The following is a 20,206-nucleotide window of genomic DNA, read 5'->3' on the forward strand; positions in this document are numbered from 1 at the left end:
ACATGGGCCCTTAGGTGGTGGGGCACCTCTTGTGTGGGCTACGGGGGAGGCTGCAAACCACTGCTGAGGTAAAGGCATTGAACAGCAGAATGAATAACACAGATGAAGGAGTAAGTGACTTGGAAGACAGAATAATAGGAATCACCCAATCAGGACAGCAGACAGAAAGTCAAATTAAAAAAATGAAAGCAATATAAGAGATCTGTGTATAAAATAAAGCACGCTAAACCACGTATAATTGGGATCTAGAAGAAGAAAAAGAAAAGGGGATTGAAAATATATTTGAAGAAATTATGCTGAAAATGTTCCAAATCTAAAGGAAATAGATACCCAGATATCTAAGAAGCACAGAGGGCCCTAAACAAGTTGAACCCAAACAGACCTATATCAAGAAATATTACAAGAGAAATGGCAAAAGTTAAAGATAAGGAGAGAATTCTAAAGTCAGCAAGAGACAAACAAATCTTTAATTATAAGGGAACCCCCATAAGGCTATCAGCTGATTTCTCTACAGAAATATTACAAGCCAGAGGAGAGTGACAAGATATATTCAAAGGACTAAAAAGGAAAAATTTGCAACCTAGAATACTCTATCCAGCAAGATTATCATTTAAAGTAGAAGGAGACATAAAGAATTTCTCAAACAGAAACTAAACGAATACAGCAATACTAAACCTGTCCTGAAAGAAATACTGAAAGGTCTCCCCTAAATAGGAAAGAAGTAAGAAGATACAGGATGGAGGAAATCACAATTGAAAAATAATCACTTAAATGAGACAGTATGCAGATCAAAAGGAAAAAAAAAAAAAACCTGATTGTGAAAGTGATAACACAAGGGAACAGCAAAAAAAAAAAATAAGTAAACATAAAGACGTTCCTGTTGCAGCACAGAGGAAATGCATCCGACTAGAAACCATGAGGTTGCAGGTTCCATCCCTGGCCTTACTCAGTGGGTTAAGGATCCGGTGTTGCTGTGAGCTGTGAAGGTCGCAGACGCAGCTTGGATCCTGAGTTGCTGCGGTTGTGGCATAGGCCAGCAGCTGTAACTCCAATTCGACCCCTAGCCTGGGAACCTCCATATGCCTTGGGTGTGGCCTTAAAAAGACAAATAAATAAATAAAATGGTAATAAATACATATCAATAATTACCTTAAATGTTAACGGACTGAATGCTCCAATCAAAAGACACAGAGTGGTAGACTGGATAAAAAACAAGAGTCTACAATATGCTGCCTACAAGAGACCAACTTTAGGGCAAAGGACACACAGAAATTGAAAGTGAGGGGATGGAAAAAGATGCTTCATGTCAATGTAAATGGCAGGGAAGCAGGAGTTGCAGTACTCATCACACAAAATAGGCTTTAAAACAAAGGCAGTAAAGAAAGGACACTATTTAATGATAAAAGAACTAATTCAAGAAGAGGATTATTACACTCATCAATATATATGCCCGAATATAGACCCAAATATATACAACAAATACTAACAGACATAAAAGGAGAAATTGATGGGAATACAATGACAGCAGGAGACCTTAACATCCTAGTCACATCCATGGACAGATCTTATAAAAAGAAAATCAATGAGGCAACAAAGAATCTAAATGACGTGATAGAATAATTAGACTTAATTGATATTTTCAGAACATTACATCCAGAAAAAAAAAAACTCAAAAAACTGGAATATACATTCTTTTTAAGTGTATGGAACATTCTCTACGACTGATCACATTCAGGGAACAAAAGTAACCTCAACAAATTTAAGAGTATAGAAATTACTTCAAGCATCTCTGACGACAATGGCATGAAACTAGAAATCAACCACAGGAAAAAAAATGGGAAAAAAATGACTGAACAACATGCTATTAAAAAAAACCAATGATTCAATGAGAAAATTAAAAAAGAAGTTAAAAAAAATATTTTTAGGGAGCTCCCCTTGTGGTTGAACGGAAACAAGTCCAACTAGTGTCCATGAGGATGCAGGTTCGATCCCTGGTCTTGCTCAGTGGGTTAAGGATCTGGTGTTGCTGTGAGCTGTGGTGTAGGTCACAGACATGGATTGGATCCTGAGCTGCTGTGGCGCAGGCCGGCAGCTACAGTTCCGATTCAACCCCTAGCCTAGGAACTTTCATATGCTGCAGGTGCATCCCTTAAAAAAAAATAAAAAACAAACAACCTTGACACAAATGACCATGAAAATACAACCACACAAAATCTATGGGATACCTCAAATGCACTTCTTAGAGAAAGTTCATAGACATACAGGCCTTCTTCAAAAAATAAGAAAAATCTCAAATCAATAAACTATCCTACCACCCAAAAGAATTAGAAAAAAGAAGAAACAAAACCTAAAGTTAGCAGAAGGAAGAAATCATAAAGATCAGAGAGGAAATCAATGAAATAGACATTAAAAAAATAATAGAAAAAAAAAAAACAAAAAAAACCAAGAGCTGGCTCTTTGAAAGGATAAACAAAGTTGACAAACCTCTAGCCAGACTCACCAAGAAAAGAGAGAAAACCCAAAACAAAAGAAAAAATGAAAAAGGAGAAATCTCAATGGATACTGCAGAAATACAAAAAACCCCCAAAAGACAGAGTACCCGTTGTAGCGCAGTGGTTAACAAATCTGACTAGGAATCATGGGGTTGCAGGTTCAATCCCTGGCCTTGCTCAGTGGGTTAAGGATCCAGCGTTGCTGTGGCTGTGGGGTAGGCTGGAGGCTACAGCTCAGATTAGACCCCTAGCCTGTGAACCTCCATATGCCGTGGCAGTGGCCCAAGAAATGGCAAAAAAAAAAAAAAAAAAAAACCAAAAGAATATTATTATATGGCATACTATATGCCAACAAATTTGACAACCTAGAAGAAATGGACAACTTCCTAGAAAAATACAGCCCACCAAAATTGAATCAAGAAGAAATAGGTAATTTGAACACACTGATCACTAGAAATGAAATTGAATATGTAGTAAAACAAACAAACATAACCCCCCCCAAAAATCCCTACAAACAAAAGTCCAGGACCATATGATTTCACAGGTGAATTCCACCAAACTTACAAAGAACTTATACTAATCTTTCTTTTTTCTTTTCTTTCTTTTCTTTTCTTGTTTGGTCTTTTTAGGGCTGATCCTGCAGTATACGGAAGTTCCCAGGCTAGGAGTTGAACTGGAGCTGTAGCAGTTAGCCTAAACTACAGCCACAGCCAGGCAGGAAAGGAGCCAAGTATGCAACCTACACCTCAGCTTGCAGCAATGCTGGATGCCTTAACCCACTGAGCGAGGCCAGATATCGATCCCACATCTTTATGGATACTAGCTGGATTCTTAATCCACTGATCACAATGGGAACTCCTATACTTACCTTTCTTAAACTCTTCCAAAAAAATTGAAGAAGGAACACTCCCAAAGACTTTCTATTAAGCTACCATCACCCTAATACCAAAGCCAGATAAAGATACTACTGAAAAAGAAAATTATAGGCCAATATCTTTCATGAATACAGATGCAAACATTTTCAATAAAATTGTAGCCAACTGAATCCAACAACACATAAAAAGGATCATACACCATGACCAAGTGGGATTCATCCTAAGTTCACAAGGATAATTCAATGTACAAAAATCAATCCATGTAATACACCACATTAACGAAAGTCAAAAACCACATAACCATCTCAATAGATGCAGAAAAATTCAACATCCATTCATCATAAAAACTCTTACCAAAGTGGGTATAGAGGGAACATATCTCAACATAATAAAAGCCACTTATGACAAACCTAAATACTCAGTGGAGAAAAACTGAAAGACTTCCTGCTAAAATCTGGAACAAGACAAGGATGCCCCTTGTACCATTTGTACTCAACACAGTATTGGAAGTCCTAGCAACAGCGATCAGACAAACAAAAAAAGAAGTTGAAAGTATCCAAACCGAAAGAAAAGAGGTAAAATTGTCAATATATGCAGACATGATACTATAAGCAGAAAACCTGAAGGACTCCACATGAAAACCACCCCTACTGATTAACAAATTCAGCAAAGCAGCAGGATACAAGATTTAACATTCAGAAATCAGTTGCATTTCTGTATACTAACAATGAAATATTAGAAAAGGAACACAAAAATATCATACCTTTTAAAATTACTCCAAAAAAATAAAATCTAGGAATAAACATGACCAAGGAGGTGAAAGACTTCAATGCTGAGAACTATAAAGCATCAATAAAGGAAATTAAAAAGGATTCAAATAATCCAAAAAATTATATGAAACCATAAAAGACCCAGAATTGCCGAAACAGTCCTGAGGGGGGAAAAAAAAAAACCCAAAGCAGGAGGTATATATATCCCAGACTTTACTATAATGCTATAGTAATCAAGACTGTGTGCTACTGGTACGAAAGCAGACATATGGATAAATGGAACAGAATAGAGAGCCCAGAAATAAACCTAGACACCTATGGTCAATTAATCTTTGACAAAGGAGGCAAGAATATAAAATGAGAAAAATACAGTCTCTTTGGGAAGTGCTGCTGGGAAACTGGACAGCTGCATGTAAATCAATGAAACCAGAATACCCCCACACCACACAGAAGAATAAAATGGCTTATTAAAGACTTAAACATATGACATGACACCATAAAACTCCTAGAAGAGACCACAGGCAAAACATTCTCTGATACAAACCATACAAATGTTTTCTCATGACAGTTTTTCAATGCAATAGAAATAAAAACAAAAATGAACAAATGGGACCTAATCAAACTTACAAGCTTTTGCATAGCAAAGGAAGCCATTAAAAAAGGGAAAAGACAATCTATGGTATGGGAGAAAATAGTTGCAAATGATGCAACTGACAAGGGCTTAATCTCCAAAACATACGAACAACTCATACAACTCAGCAATAACAAAAAACAAACAAAATAATAGAAAAATGTGCAGAAGACCTAAACAGACATTTTTCCAAGGAAGACACATGGATGGCAGGTAAGCACATGAAAAAATTCTCAACATTACTAATTATTAGAGATAGGTAAATCAAAATTACAGTGAGATACCACCTTACACTGGTCAGAATGGCCATCATTAATAAGTCTACAAATAACAAATGCTGGAGAGGGTGTGGAGAAAAGAGAACCCTCCTACACTGTTGGTGGGAATGTAAACTGGTACATATGGAAAACGGTATGGAGGTTTCTTAGAAAACTAAATGTAGAACTACCATATGAATCAGCAATCATACTCCTGGGCATATATTCAGACAAAACTTTCATTCAAAAAGATACATGTGGAGTTCCCATCATGGCACAGTGTAAGCAAATCAGACTAGGAATCATGAGGTTGTGGGTTTGATCCCTGGCCTTGCTCAGTGGGTTAAGGATCTGGCGTTGCTGTGAGCTGTGGTGTGGGTGGCAGATATGGCTCAGATCTTGCATTGCTGTGGCTGTGGTATAGGCTGGCAGCTATAGCTCTGATTGGACCCCTAGCCTGGGAACCTCCATATACTGCAGGTATGGCCCTAAAAAGCAAAAATACATGCATGTCTATGTTGACTGCAGCACTATTCACAATAGGCAAGACATAGAAATAATCTAAATGTCCACTGACAGAAGTATAGATTAAGAAGATGAGGTACATTTATACAATGGAATACTACTCAGCCATAAAAAATGAAATAATGTCCTTTGCAGCAACATGGATGCAACTAGGGATGCTCATACTAAGTAAGTCAGAAAGAGAAAGACAGATATCATGAGATCACTTACACGTGGAATCTAAAACATGACACAAATGAACTGATCTATAAAATAGAAACAGATTTATACTTATAGAGAACAGACTTGAGATTGCCAGAGGGAGTGGGATGGACTGGGAGTTTGAGGTTAGTAGATGCAAACTATTACATATAGAATGGGTAAGCAATGAGGTCCTACTGTATGACACAGGAACTTATATCCAATCTCTTGGGACAGACCACAATGGAAGATAATATAAGAAAAGGAAAAGGAATGTATGTGTGTGTATATATAGATATGTATATGCTCCTGGGTCACTTTGCTGTATAGCAAAAATTAGCCTAACATTGTAAATCAACTGTACGCTAATAAAAAAAAATGAGAACAAGTAAATATTATCACTCATCAAATTGGTACTTTGGTTCTGCTCTATTTTATATATATATATATATATATATATATATATATATATATATATATATATTTTTTTTTTTTGCCACTGACAGAGAAATTCAGGGTAAAATCTCTTATCTACTAGTACTTAATAATATACCATCTCTGACTTTCTATGTCTTTTTTTTTTCCTTTTTTTATTAAATACCCATCACTGTAATTACCTCAAATCCTTTTAGAAAGGGGCAGGGTAAAAATGATGAGTTATTCTGAAGCTTTATAAACGGCCACTGCTAGGATACAGGGCTAATGCATATTTTATTGACATATTTACCTCTCATGAGAGGCTGCTTATATTCAGAGGAATTTCTATAGTCAATACATATTAATAAGCAATGTGCAATCAGTCAAGGTCTGAAACCTTCTGTAGCAAATAAGCCCCCCCAAAACAAAACAAAAACAAAACACCCTCAAAAAAACCCCAAAACAAAACCCTAAAAACAGAAAAAGCAGCTTGGTTATATTCTTTTATAGGCATGGTGTTAAATATTACCAAGGTCTATTCAAGTAGTTTAAATCCAGAAGGAACCCTGGGAAACTACTTTAAAAAATTATTCAAATATAAGTAAATGATGATACCCAATTTAAATGATGACACCAATGATTTAGATTTAACACTTAATAACTTTTATCAAAAGAGATTACTTTAAATATAAGTGGAAAGCTTTTTGATAAGTGTTCTAAAACATTATATTTTCCTTGATTCAACTGTAAATTTTTTTTTTTTTGGTCTTTTGAGGGCCACATCCGCGGCATATGGAGGTTCCCAGACTAGGGGTCTAATCAGAGCTACATCTGCTGGCCTATACCACAGCCATAGCAACGCCAGATTTGAGCCACGTCTGTGACCTACACCACAGCTCTTGGCAACACCGGATCCTTGACCCACTGAACAAGGCCAGGGATCGAACCTGCAACCTCATGGTTACTAGTCGGGTTCATTAACTACTGAGCCACGATGGGAACTCCTCAACTGTGAATTTTAAATAACAAACATATTAGTTATTTAACTTATCAGCCAACTCAGGGAGGAAGAACTATTAAAGACCACTTCCTTGTTTTGTGGTAACAAATTAGAAAAACTAAAGAAAAGGTTTCGAATGTTGGCTAACATCATCCTAGGTCCATGCACAGCACAGCCAGACATCCTGGGAAAAGAATGACTATAGGCTTCTGGTAATTAAATCGAAACAAAAATGGAAATGCAATAGAGAAATGACGGTAGGTATTAAATATTCTTATCACAGAGAAGTGCTAAAACTATCACATAATATCATTTCTAACCTGGATGAGAAACTGATACTGGGGGATACTGATCATGGAACAACATGCGAGGAGCCGAAGAGATGCAAGGACTCGAGGAAGGGACCTTGCCTGACGGCAAAAAAACCCCCCAAAACCCAAAGGCAGGTTCCTAACCAAGGAAGGGAGCTCACCTGAACAGTGCAAGCCGAAGGTAGGCTCCTGGTCAGGATAAAAGCCTGCCTGTATGGTGAAAAACCTAGGGCAGGCTGAGGCCTGCCTGTGCGGTGCAATCCAAGGGCAGGCCTTAGATTACACGGCTCTCATGTTGACATTGATGGGGAAGAATTGGGGCTTTCCTGGGAAAACAATTTCCATGTTTGCGCAGGAGAACATGGATTGTTTCCTAGATGATCTAGTCTTTCTTGTTGTTTTACTTGTTGTTCAGTTTTTCCTCAGTCTTTCCTGTTATTTGCTTATTATTATTTTCCATTCTTATTTTCCTGTGGTGATTTGTGATTTAACAAAATTACAACAATAATATAAAAATTTCATCCTGATGGACTTTCCTCTATTCAAATCCAATTTAATTAAAAACATAGTGTTTATCTACTAAATGGTTATACTGTAAGCTTTAGAAGTTGGAATGTACTACAGACTTAGATAAAGTTAGGCATATATTATTCATGGTCAAAGAAACCTAGCTATGAGAGCTGTCCTTGATTTTAGAAACTTTTAAGTGATAGCTAACTGAAGTTGATTTTTCTCATACTATCCTCCTGCCATGATGCTTTGAAGATAAGCACTAATCTAAAAACAAGTCTTGTGAATGCCAAATCCTTATGTCTGTAGCCTTTTTATCTGTTAGCTAACCACGAGATGCTTTGTACTGTATCTTTTTATTTTCACATGATGTTTTGTACTCATGATGTTTTGTGCTTATTGATCTTAGTTTTAACGTGTGACTACTGTACCATGTGGTCAGAAAGCATAATCTGGGAGTTAACCTTTAGAACTTGGCCTTCGGTGTACTTTTAACATTGTGGTGTAACTGAAAACTGTTTATATAAACAATCATCTATGCCAATAAAATTTGAGCAGTCCAGCGCTCTGAAAAAGAGACAAAGAGGCTGTCTCCGTGTGCATTCGCCGACACCATCCATCCCCGACCGGGTGCGCATCCCTGGCCACTGGAGCTGGACTCTGGCAACAACAGAGGGAAGAGGACCACAAAATCTGCTCCTGGATAGCCTAAGCCAAAAATGCCAGAATATTGAGATTGCTTAAACTAAACTATTAATTATGCCCTTTTACAGAGATTCAAGGGTGAAAGAAGGAAAATGTTATTACAACCAATGGAAACGAATGGCAGTCTGTAGTGCCAGTGGGGGGCAGGGCAGAGAGACCACTCAGGAGCCAAACTCCCTGGCTTGGAATCTTGGGTATGCCCCTTGGGTTCTTCACCAGTATACTGCATAATAAAGCAAGTTAGATTTTGACACATGATAAATAGTGTATCCTATAATAGTTAGCCTTTCCTTAGAGTATATGAATAGGTTTTATATGTCACACTTAAACGGAAGAGGAAGGGACAAAGAGATGAAAGTCATTCAAGCATTTACTGCAAGGCATGGAGTGTGTATGAGGCTGCACATAAAAGATCAGGAAGAAGGTCCTTCCTCTCAGAGAGCTCCAACTATAACTTGAGAGGGACAAAAACGGGTTGGACCTAGATTCAGGTTTCCTTTTTAGAAACAAAAAAAATTGTTTGCTTAAAACTGAAAAAAATAAAAACAAAAAATGGGGAAAAATTCCTCAATTATGCTAAAAGTTGTTGTTGAAGGTAATCTACAGTGACAACTGTAATGTTAAAGTGAAACTGGGTCTGCACAAATTAGCACAAAGATAAAATAACCTAAAGGCTGCTACTTTAGGCTCAGCATTTTCTTCATCTTGCAAAGGAAGGAGGAAGAGAGTAGACAAGTGCTCTAATGAAACTCTATCTTCAACTGACAAATAGCAAGGTGGGTGTATTTGAGTTGTCCGCTTTAGTCTATAAATACTGCTCCCCTATGAAGCTCTTAGGCAAAAGAACACAATGCAAACATCACAATTATTCCCTGAGTTTTCTGTTATTGATAAAAGTACTCCCTGACCTTGTTTCTGCCTTATGCTTGTCCTTTAAGATAGATGTGTGATCTCCCAATTCTTATGAGTCTCAAAAGGCAGGAAACTGTATTAAACTGCTTAAAAAGAAACATATGCTTAGGTTTCTATGGCGTTTAAGAACAAATTTTTACTAAAATATTTATGTATTTATCTATTTATTTTTCCCTCTTTAGGGCCACAGCCATGGCATATGGAAATTCCCAGGCTAGCAATTGAATTGGAGCTGCAGCTGCTGGCCTACACCACAGCCACAGTAATGTGGGATCCGAGCTGCATCTGTGACCTACACTGCAGCTTGTGGCAATGCTGGATTCTTAACTCACTGAGTTGAGCCAGGGATCGAACCTGCATCCTCATGGATACTAGTCAGCGTCGTTACTGCTGAGTCACAACAGGAACTCCTGTTTTTTCTTTTTTTTTTAAAACTAAAATATTTGAAACATTATGGGCATTAAGATTTACTATTTTTAGGATTAAATTAAAACTTCTGAGGTTGGATGTGAGAACGATGAGAGCAGTAATCTCATCAAACTGTACTCTAAATTCTTAAAATGTTCTCTCAATGACACAGAGTCTCCAAGCAGGTATTTGCATTTTTGCATAGTGGGTTATTTCTGGGGTCTGGATCTGATGAAAGGTTCACTAAACTCATGGTAAAAAAATCCTTATGATTATTTAAAAATTTAAAAAATACAGTAAAAATTTGAGGCACTATGGTGGCATGATTTATTTATAGACAACCATAGAATTACTAATTTTAATATTACTTAATATTTAATAGTAATTATAAACAGTTGCCTACCAATAAAACTCAATGGGAAAGAGAGAAAAAAATCTTTTGGGTAATAGTATAAATTGAAATGTAGGCATTTACAGTGCAAGTGAGGGCATGGACTCAGGAAGAAACCACAAACCTTTAAAGGTCTTTAAGAATTAGAATGTGTTTTGCTAAAATTAACTACAAAGCCAGCTGCAGGAGAAAAGTGCTTTAGCAAAAAGGAACATGATGACATGCTCTCTGTGGCTAGAGAAGGAAAGCATTATTTGGTGATCTTCCTCAGACACACTCTTAGTCTGATCCCCAGGTAGGTCATCAACGTGGCTGATGCAGTAACTGTGTTCCTTCTTATCAGGCCCAGAAACAGCAGATGAAAGAACTGGAACAATGAAAAGGAAATACATTCCTGGAAATTAACTCAACGGAAAGAGCTTTATTAATGAACTCCAGGACAGAAATGTAGAGTATTCAAGGGACTAAAAGTAGAATAGTAAGACATTCACATTGGGCAAGAGTCAGGAAAAGGAGCTAAAAGATAAATGAATAGAGCACAGGCAAATTCACAGACAAACACGTGTAGCTTCTCCTAAGCAGAACAAGAGCAAAAAAATATATACTCAGGTTTTTTTCAAGTCTAAATGAATTGAAGTTATTACCATGAAGAAAGCTGCAGTACATATCAACTAATAAAGAACTCAAAGAGTTCTATGCTGAACCTGTTATTCTATGTGTTTATGCTAAGATACTATACTTGGAGTAATACTGTCCCAAATCAACTAAAATAGTAATAAAAGAAACACTTGGATTTGAAAATGAAAAGAACTCCTTAGTAAGATATAAGCAACATTTTAACTTGTTTTGCTCACTTGTTTTAATGAATAGTTTTGTTTTTTTTTTAAAAAAAAACCTCTAGGATTAAAAATGTGTTATCAAGCTGCTTGAACTCTGAAAAAAGAAGTTGAAGCATTTTCTAATATTGCTTCTTGCCAACTTACTTCAAAGAGATGCTGCAAAGGATTGGACTGTAGTTTTTCTTCATAGCCAAACAGCTGGAAGCCAGTTCCCAGAAGACCTACCACAATAATTCATAAATGAAAAAATTGTAAAATGGAACAGTAGAGAAGAGTCATGGCAGGGAACAGGAAGAGTTATATAAAAAAATCAACCTCTCATAGTTATGCATCCTGATAATATAGCAAAACAAACTATCACCTTTTACTACCCTGAAACTGACAAAGTCAAATTCAATATACCAAATCATAAATCCAATATATCGAAGAGATCACTGAAATTAATTTCACAGAAACCAACAGAGTATGAACTAATCAAAGGCAGAGTCTAGGGCTTATTTACCTTTGTACTAGCAGTGCTCAATGTCCCCCGCCCCCAAAGACATTAATAAAACAAGCATTTATTGAGCAACTACTCCGTGGAAGAACACTGTGATGTCAGGCACTAGACACACAAAATCTGTGGAAAGAAACTGATGGGAAGTGATTTTAAACCCTTCTATTTACATCTGTAGATGTGAAAATAAAACAATGGTAGGAATTTGCTTCGTGTTATCATATCAGCTTTTAAACAAATAACTGAAGATAAACCTTGAAATATCTATTGCTGATTACTTCTCCTATTCAAGGTAACCAAGTGATAAAATGCTTTTGTCTGGCTATATATTGGTCTTTTACATGCCAATGGTTTGGGATTTTTTGGTATATTTTTGTTTTTTGTCTTTGATGATAAGTTCAGAGCTTGGGGATGGTATTAATTTGAACCTTTATTTAAAAATTTTTTTTTTGATACGCAAGAAATAGATTAAGATAAGACACTTGTGAGAGATGCAAGTGGAAAGGCAAAGTGGCTCTGCCTAATTTAAACCTTTAAGAAAAGTCCTGAGGTTTATCTTTCTATAAACTATGAATATTTATACTCTTAAGACATTTTGCTAAAAGATGACCAGAGTTTTGGTTTGAATGGATACATGCAGCCTGGGGCCAAGAGTAACTCTCTGTAAAGAGTGTAATTATTTTAAAAATGAATCTGTTTCTACAACTATATCAAATACGAAGCTTCAGACCTCAAGGAGCTGTTGCCACTGTACATTTTTCTATATATAGGCTCAAAATGTACGTTTTTCTATATAGGCTCAAAAGAAAGTGGGATGTTACCAAACAAAGGGTAGATAATCTTTGGAACTTAGACAGGAACTAAAAGGACGACTAAAAACGGAGTTCCCGTTGTGGCGCAGGGGTTAACGAATCCGACTAGGAACCATGAGGTTGCGGGTTCGGTCCCTGCCCTTGCTCAGTGGGTTGACGATCTGGCGTTGCCGTGAGCCATGGTGTAGGTTGCAGACGCGGCTCGGATCCTGCGTTGCTGTGGCTCTGGCGTAGGCCGGTGGCTACAGCTCCGATTCGACCCCTAGCCTGGGAACCTCCATATGCCGTGGGAGCGGCCCAAGAAATAGCAAAAAGACAAAAAAAATAAAAATAAAAAAATAAAAGGATGACAAAAATATATACCAGCACTAGATTCTTTCAGGCAAAAGGAAATGTGATTATGATTCAAGGTCTTGGGAGTAAGGCGTGGAAAGATACCCAGAGTGCTAAAAAACAGAAATGGGAAAAGTAAAGGCTAATTCTATTTAACATTCAACCTAATAAATTTTCTTTCTTTTTTGTCTTTTGTCTTTTGACGGCTGCACCACGGCATATGGAGGTTCCCAGGCTAGGGGTCTAATCAGAGCTGTTGCTGCCGGCCTACCCCAGAGCCACAGCAATGCCAGATCCGAGCCGACTCTGCGACCTACACCACAGCTCACAGCAACGCCGGATCCTTAACTCACTGAGTAAGGCCAGGGATGGAACCCGCAACCTCATGGTTCCTAGTCAGATTCGTTTCCGCTGAGCCACAACGGGAACTCCTCAACCTGATACATTTGCAAAAACCAATTCTATACTTAAGAACTGTCTACCAAGTTTCAGTAGGGGTTAGCTGAAACAGCCAAAGTTAAAACTCTTCAACAATGATAATTATAATGGAAATGTTGACAGATCATTAACCATAGCAGTCCTTTAGAGAAAAATCACCATAATAAAATCCTGCAGCTAAAGTAATGAATATCATAAATACCTATTTGCTAATGACTGTGAAATGCCTATACAGTCCATCTCATATAAAGCAGATGTCATCTATTAAATCTGACTGTTGAACTAGAGCTCAAACCTCTGAGTACCCACTGCTGTGAACTGCAGGTGGGTTTTTAAAATGCAGGGCATGTTTCCTATTCCTTCACAGTGAATAGTAAGGGCACTGTTAGGTTCAAGTTCTATCCTTTTAAAGGTCTACAAAAGGTTTTTCTTAAACTGAAAGGATAATATCCATAAGAGGAAAGTCATGATAAATCTGTCTTTTGAAAACTTTGATGTCATTTCATTAGATATGAAACATAATGTTATCAGTGAACTGGCAGGCACCTTACCCTTTGCAGAAGCTTTAAAATATTACCTAGCCTTTCTTTTGGAGTAGTATTGTGAAATACTTCCCAAGACAGATTCATTTATCACTCCAAGTGCCTCTTAGGTGTCAAGCATTATAGATACAAAAACAATTACGAAATAGTCCATGCTTTCATGGAACATTTCACCTCACAGGGAAGAGCGTGCACAAATAAGAAAACAGAGTGGAGTTGCGTACTAGGAACTTGGCAATGTGAGAAGGTAGGCAAGGGCTCTGTGGTCAGAAAAGGCTTTTCAGTGGTGATACTAGGGCTGGATCTTAAAATGCACCTGATAGCTGCCAGAGATTTTTAAAAGTCTGCATTTCACATGCCACCAGTTCTTCATTACCACAGCAACTTCATTTATCTTGTCCTTCCACACTTGGATGACTGGAGTATATGAGCTAATAATGGTTCCAAGCAAACTTACGGCTTTAGAGATAATCTGTGGCACTCAACTATTGGGCCTCATTCTTCTCTTCCTCTCTTTTCTTTCTTTTTTTTTTTTTTTTGGTCTTTTTCGTATTTCTTGGGCTGCTCCCACGGCATATGGAGGTTCCCAGGCTAGGGGTCGAATCGGAGCTGTAGCCACCGGCCTACGCCAGAGCCACAGCAACGCAGGATCCAAGCCACGTCTGCAACCTACACCACAGCTCACGGCAACGCCGGATCGTTAACCCACTGAGCAAGGGCAGGGACCGAACCCGCAACCTCATGGTTCCTAGTCGGATTCGTTAACCACTGCACCACGACGGGAACGCCTCTTCCTCTCTTTTCTTTTTGATCCCACTCCCTCCCCTAGCCTCACCACTTGTATAGCTTAAGGGAAAGCCAAAATATACCAGTTTGTTTTTCCTCTAGGCCCCTGGCCCAAGGTATGACAGATCCCATTTCATGTAGGATGGCCCAGGGAGGCTGGATTTCACTAGTTTAAAAATGGCAGGGCTATGGTTGAGAAGAATGTATTCCTAGACTTAGTCTTTCCCCATACTTACTTCTACATGTATCTAACAAATGAAACCTATTTTTCTTTAATAAAACCACAAAAGTCTTTATTTATCAGATCTTATTTTGGATGTGCAAAGTTTCTTCCCTGAAAACTTGTATGTTGAGAAATACTCAAATAAAATATGAGATTTAGGCAAAAGAACCATTAGAGAAAAAAACAGGAAGAACTACTTTATCTGATGGGATTCTGACCATATTTTGTCCAGATGATCAGGTAACATGATATTAAAAGAAATTAACCTTAACAATGATATGAAAAATAAAACCTCAAATTTACTTACCAAACTGCATACCCCAATCTCCGAGATAATTTATTCTTGTTACTTGATGTCCTAACGCTTCTTTGAGATTTGCTATAAAATTTCCTAGTAATAAATAAAATATAGTTGCTCATTCTTGTTATCGCAAGAATACATAAGAACCATGTACTCCTCTAATATCAAAGCATAACACAAAATTCTTTAGACAAAATGTACTATCAATTTTTATTTTTACTAAAACACCAATTATTGTATTTTTATCTATGTTGTGGAAAGGGAATAAGGAATTATTTTGGAGGTAGTCATTCTAAAGAGTCTCAATTTTTTCATCAACATTAATGGGAGTTAAGAACACACAGTAGCGTAACTGTTATTCCAAATCAATTCCAAGGATAGACAATAAGAGAATCTCAGAAATCAACAAGAGATACAAATTTCTCTTATGTATCCCAACCATACTGTTTTTTTTTTTTTTAAGTAGCTACCTTCTTTCAATTACTGAAGTCTCTCCTTTCATGCTTTTCCCTAAATAATGGCACACAATAGTCCAAGGCCTTTACCTTCCTGTACTGCTGATACTGGTTTGACATTTGACATCTATTCCACTCTCTGTCTAGTGTGCCCTCACATACTATAGAGGCTGGATAGTTAAAAATAACACTCCTCAGAATTTCTTGCAATTAGGGTTTCAGAAGTCATTTAAGTTTGGGTAATCAGACACACTTTGTGTGTGATCTAAAAGGTTGGAAATGAGGTAGAAAGGGAGCTACCTCTATTTTTTCCAACAAGCACAGTAATAGAAGCTTTGTTTTTAGTGGCATCACAGTAGTAGTAGTGCTAGTAGAGGTCCTAGTATCCTGTCAGGTGACCTCCAAGGGGAGTAAAGGATGGCATATTAGTGGCTTTTTTGCTAGTGTAACTTCTAGAAGGGATGGCGAGAGTAGTAGCAGTTTCCTGATTGTAGCAGTGGCAGTGATTGCAGAAAAGAGCAGTTCCTTTGATCTATGATCAAGTTCCATGGTATAGCTTTGGGGGTCATCTATGTCAGCTTAATCCAAAGCTTCTTCAGCTTTTCCACCAACTTTGCAAACTATTCAATATCCCATTATAAATTCTTTCCTGCTTTGACTGAAGTAGATCTAGTTTTCTGCAAATAATTCCCTCACCAATATATATAGCTGACTTCAGTTACTACAGCTACTTCTCTTCTAGTTTTCCTATTTCTAGATTATATGGTCCCAATCTGTCTATATGGTCTCAGCAACCAAGTCAGCTTTTGTAGCTAGCATTCAGACTCTATTTTTTTCTTAGCACTTTATCTTATCCAACTAAATGCTTGAATCAAGCCTTTTGGAATTAGACTGCCTAATTTCAAATCCTAATTTCAAATTCAAATTACAATACCATGTAGGTGATTTTGAAAAAGTTACCCTTCGTATCTGAGTTTCCTCATTCATAAACCGAGAGTACTTACCAAAAAGGGTTACTGTGAAAATAATTGAGATAATACATGAAAATACTTAATATGGTAAGTTTAAAAAAGTATTATTATCTCTTCCTCGTTCAAATATTTCCCTTAACAACTGTCACACAACTTTTATCATGCTCTACCCATCAATTACTCATATGCTTTTGACTTAACTCATGTACCTTTTCTTATACAGTATATTTCTTACATTTATTTTTTAAGTCCTGTCATTTCCTCTTAAAATGCTGCTTGAGAGCTTTAGAACAGTGAGAGCTGACTGTAGTGCAATGATAGTCTATGCCACAAGCACCAACTTCTCCAGGTCTTTAAAGTATTCCAGTACAGACTGAATGACTTTCTCTTATGCACACTAAAGACAGATTTCTATACTGGAAGACAGATGATAAGAGATAAACTCCAAAGCCCCTTCCAATTCTAATATTATACAACTCCAACTGCAGTTTTAAAATTAGGCTGCTACGTAATGCCATGTTTTAAATAAATGGAAATCATAAGCCTATTATACATTGAAGCATTGCAGCTATGAAGTTCTTTAGTAATCCCTCTTTATTAGGATAGTCCTGTTTCAATTTTCGGTCTCGAAAACTCCAGTTAGTACTCACATTACTGAGATTTTCTTTTTTAAAAGAAAATAGATGAACAAAAAAATTGAGAGGATGACTCTCAACCCCATATAATTATTTTCATTTTTGCATCTTTTAGTTCTTTGTAAACATACATATTTTTAAAAAGTTAAAATCATAACACACATACCAGTTAAACCTGGTTCATGAGTTAAGCTTTTGGTTTTGAAAAAAATTTCTTTTTGCCATTTCTAAAGAAATTTCTCCCATTTCATGTCATATTTGTTAAGCTCATATAAATTTCTCCCATTTCATGACATATTTAATGTCAAGCTCATATAAATTTCTAATTTTTGGGGTTTTTTTTGTCCTTTGGTTAGCATTAAACCATTAGACTGTACTATCAAATACTGCCCCAAAGGCTGTTGAATATTTTCTGTGAAACTAATGACACTTACCTATGATGGTAGAACGCAAATGTCCAACATGAAATTTTTTGGCAACATTTGGCGAACTGCAAAATAACTGCAAGTTATTTTTCTATCCTAAGAATAAGAGTTCTAAAATGAACTAGGTCATAGCTCCAGTGTAATACAATTGTGAACTAAGGTTTTGGTAATTTAGGGCAAAAATAGTTAAAAATTATAAACTTAGAGCAAAGATAAATTAGATCTCAGAAAGAATCATCCTTAGTGAAACTGATCCTGAGACTTATGAGGAGGTCACCTAACATACACAGTAGTGGCACAATGAGGAAGCAGATTCATGTAAGGATAAAAAGATGAAGAAATTCAGAGATACTGCTTTGATACAAATAATGCAGATTATTAGAAATTAAGTTTAGTGTATTAGTTATCAACTTAAAAATTATTGAGGTCCCCAAAGAATTTTGTTTATATGAGTATTATCTATCAGTATTTATTGTATCAGAAATTAAAACTGAGAAATATAAAAATATTTATGTATAAAGCTTCCCAGAATAACCAGAAATCAGATTCACCACTCCAAATTCTCAAGCAACACACTTATCATGCTTGGTGATCGAAAAATTATAATCAACAATTTAACAACAGCAAATGCTTCTAGAGCAATCACTACCTGACAGGTGCAATTTCACACACTTTACATCCATTAACTGACTTAATGCTCAGAAGAGCTCTGATGTTAGGTACTCTCATCTCTTATTTTTGATGAGGGAATTGAGACCAAAAGGAAAAAAGATAAATGAAACAAAGTGGCAATATCTTGAAGACTCTTGAATCTGGGTGATGAGCATATGGGACTTAATATACTTGTTCTTTCCTTTGCGTATGTTTAAAAATTTCCTAGTATTTCAATATTAAAAAAAAACATATATGGGGGAGGGATCACTGGGGGTTTGGGATTGGCACATGCACACTATTGTATATGGAATGATTTGCCAACAAGGACCTACTATATAGGCACAGGGAACTCTCTCTATTCAATATTCTGTGACAACCTATATGGGAAAATAATCTGAAAAAGAATGGGTAAGTGTATATTTTTTATTTATTTTTTGGTCTTTTTGCCTTTTCTAGGGCTGCTCCCGCAGCATATGGAGGTTCCCAGGCTAGGGGGTCTAATCGGAACTGTAGCAGCTGGCCTACACCAGAGCCACAGCAACGTGGGATCCGAGCCGCATCTGCAACCTACACCACAGATCATGGCAATGCCAGATCCTTAACCCACTGAGCAAGGCCAGGGACCAAACCCGCAACCTCATGGTTCCTAGTCGGATTCGTTAACCACTGCACCATGACAGGAACTCCTGGATAAGTGTATAGGTACAACTGAATTACTCTGTTGTACAGAAGAAATTACCACAACATTCTAAATCAACTATACTTCAATAAAACTTTTTTTAAAAAGATATATTAACTTGAACACACCTGGTTAAAAGTAGTAAAACCAGAGCTTAATTTTGGTCTATCTCCAAAGCTTTATTTACTCTCTAAAGGGTATTGTAATTTAAAAACCTGATCCTATAGGTACTTGTGCACAATTGTAAAATTATGAAACTATAAGGATAGTCATTTTAAAAAAAAAAGTAAATGTTCTTCTACAGGGTTAAAAAATAAGTAATCTCCCATGTCTAGTCAAGAGAGAATACCACGGACTAGACTTACTCTTTTGCCTTAAAGAACCAGAAAAATATTAAAAACACTGGTATTATGAAACTAAACAATGGGGCAGCGAAGAAATGTGATCCCCAAGAGAACTTCAGCAAACAAGGTGACCCTTAGGACTGCCTTACTAGCAAATTCATGAGAGGTTGCTAAAGCAGAATAATTTATAGCATGAAATATTTATGATAGAAAAGAAGAAAGATTTCTGGGACCTCCAGAAATCTGTGTTGTGGCACAGTGGAAACAAGTCCAACTAGTAGCCCTGAGGATGAGGGTTCAATCCCTGGCCTTGCTCAGTGGGCCGGGGATCCGGCCCCGCTATGAGTGTGGTGTAGGTCACAGATGCAGCTCAGATCTGGTGTTGCTATGTCTGTGCTATAGGCTGGCAGCTGTAGCTCCGATTTGACCCCTAGCTTGGAACTTTCATATGCCATAGGTGTGCCCATAAAAAGCCAAAAAAAAAAAAAATTCAAATCAATAACCTAGTTTAAGAAACTAGAAAAGGAGGCTCAAAGTATATCCAAAGTAAGCAGAGTAAAAGGGAGTAATACAGATGAAAGCAAAAAAATAAAAAATAAATAAATAAATAAATAAAAGAGAAAAAAAAATAACAGAGAAACTGTTTGATATCAATACTGTAGTGGTGTTTATATGACCTGAACATCTTTGCCAAAACTCATCAAATTACATGTTGAAACATGGTGAACTGTATTGTATTATATGTAACTATACTCAATAAAGTTGACTGAAAAAAAATCTCAGACAACAGAATACTATGAAACAATAAAAATAAGCCAGCCCTGGATATACTGATAATAAAGAAATATAAGATACAATGTTTAATGAAAAAGCAAGTAGAAGAACAATG

At 36.8% G+C, this 20,206-nt stretch overlaps 1 protein-coding gene across 4 annotated transcripts in view; it reads right to left on the reverse strand.

Annotated features, from left to right (window-relative positions):
- RARS2 (arginyl-tRNA synthetase 2, mitochondrial) overlaps window positions 1-20,206 on the reverse strand; it is a 76,062-nt gene that overhangs the window by 19,517 nt on the left and 36,339 nt on the right. For all 4 annotated transcript variants that reach the window (XM_047760852.1, XM_047760848.1, XM_047760839.1 and 1 more), the window contains 3 exons: window positions 17,650-17,705; window positions 15,161-15,244; window positions 11,368-11,444 (listed from right to left, as the gene is read on the reverse strand). In XM_047760852.1, coding sequence (XP_047616808.1) covers window positions 11,368-11,444; window positions 15,161-15,244; window positions 17,650-17,705 — 217 coding nt within the window. The remainder of the gene's footprint in view (window positions 1-11,367; window positions 11,445-15,160; window positions 15,245-17,649; window positions 17,706-20,206) is intronic.

This window comes from Phacochoerus africanus, chromosome 2, assembly GCF_016906955.1.
Source record: "Phacochoerus africanus isolate WHEZ1 chromosome 2, ROS_Pafr_v1, whole genome shotgun sequence".
Lineage (NCBI taxonomy): Eukaryota > Metazoa > Chordata > Mammalia > Artiodactyla > Suidae > Phacochoerus > Phacochoerus africanus.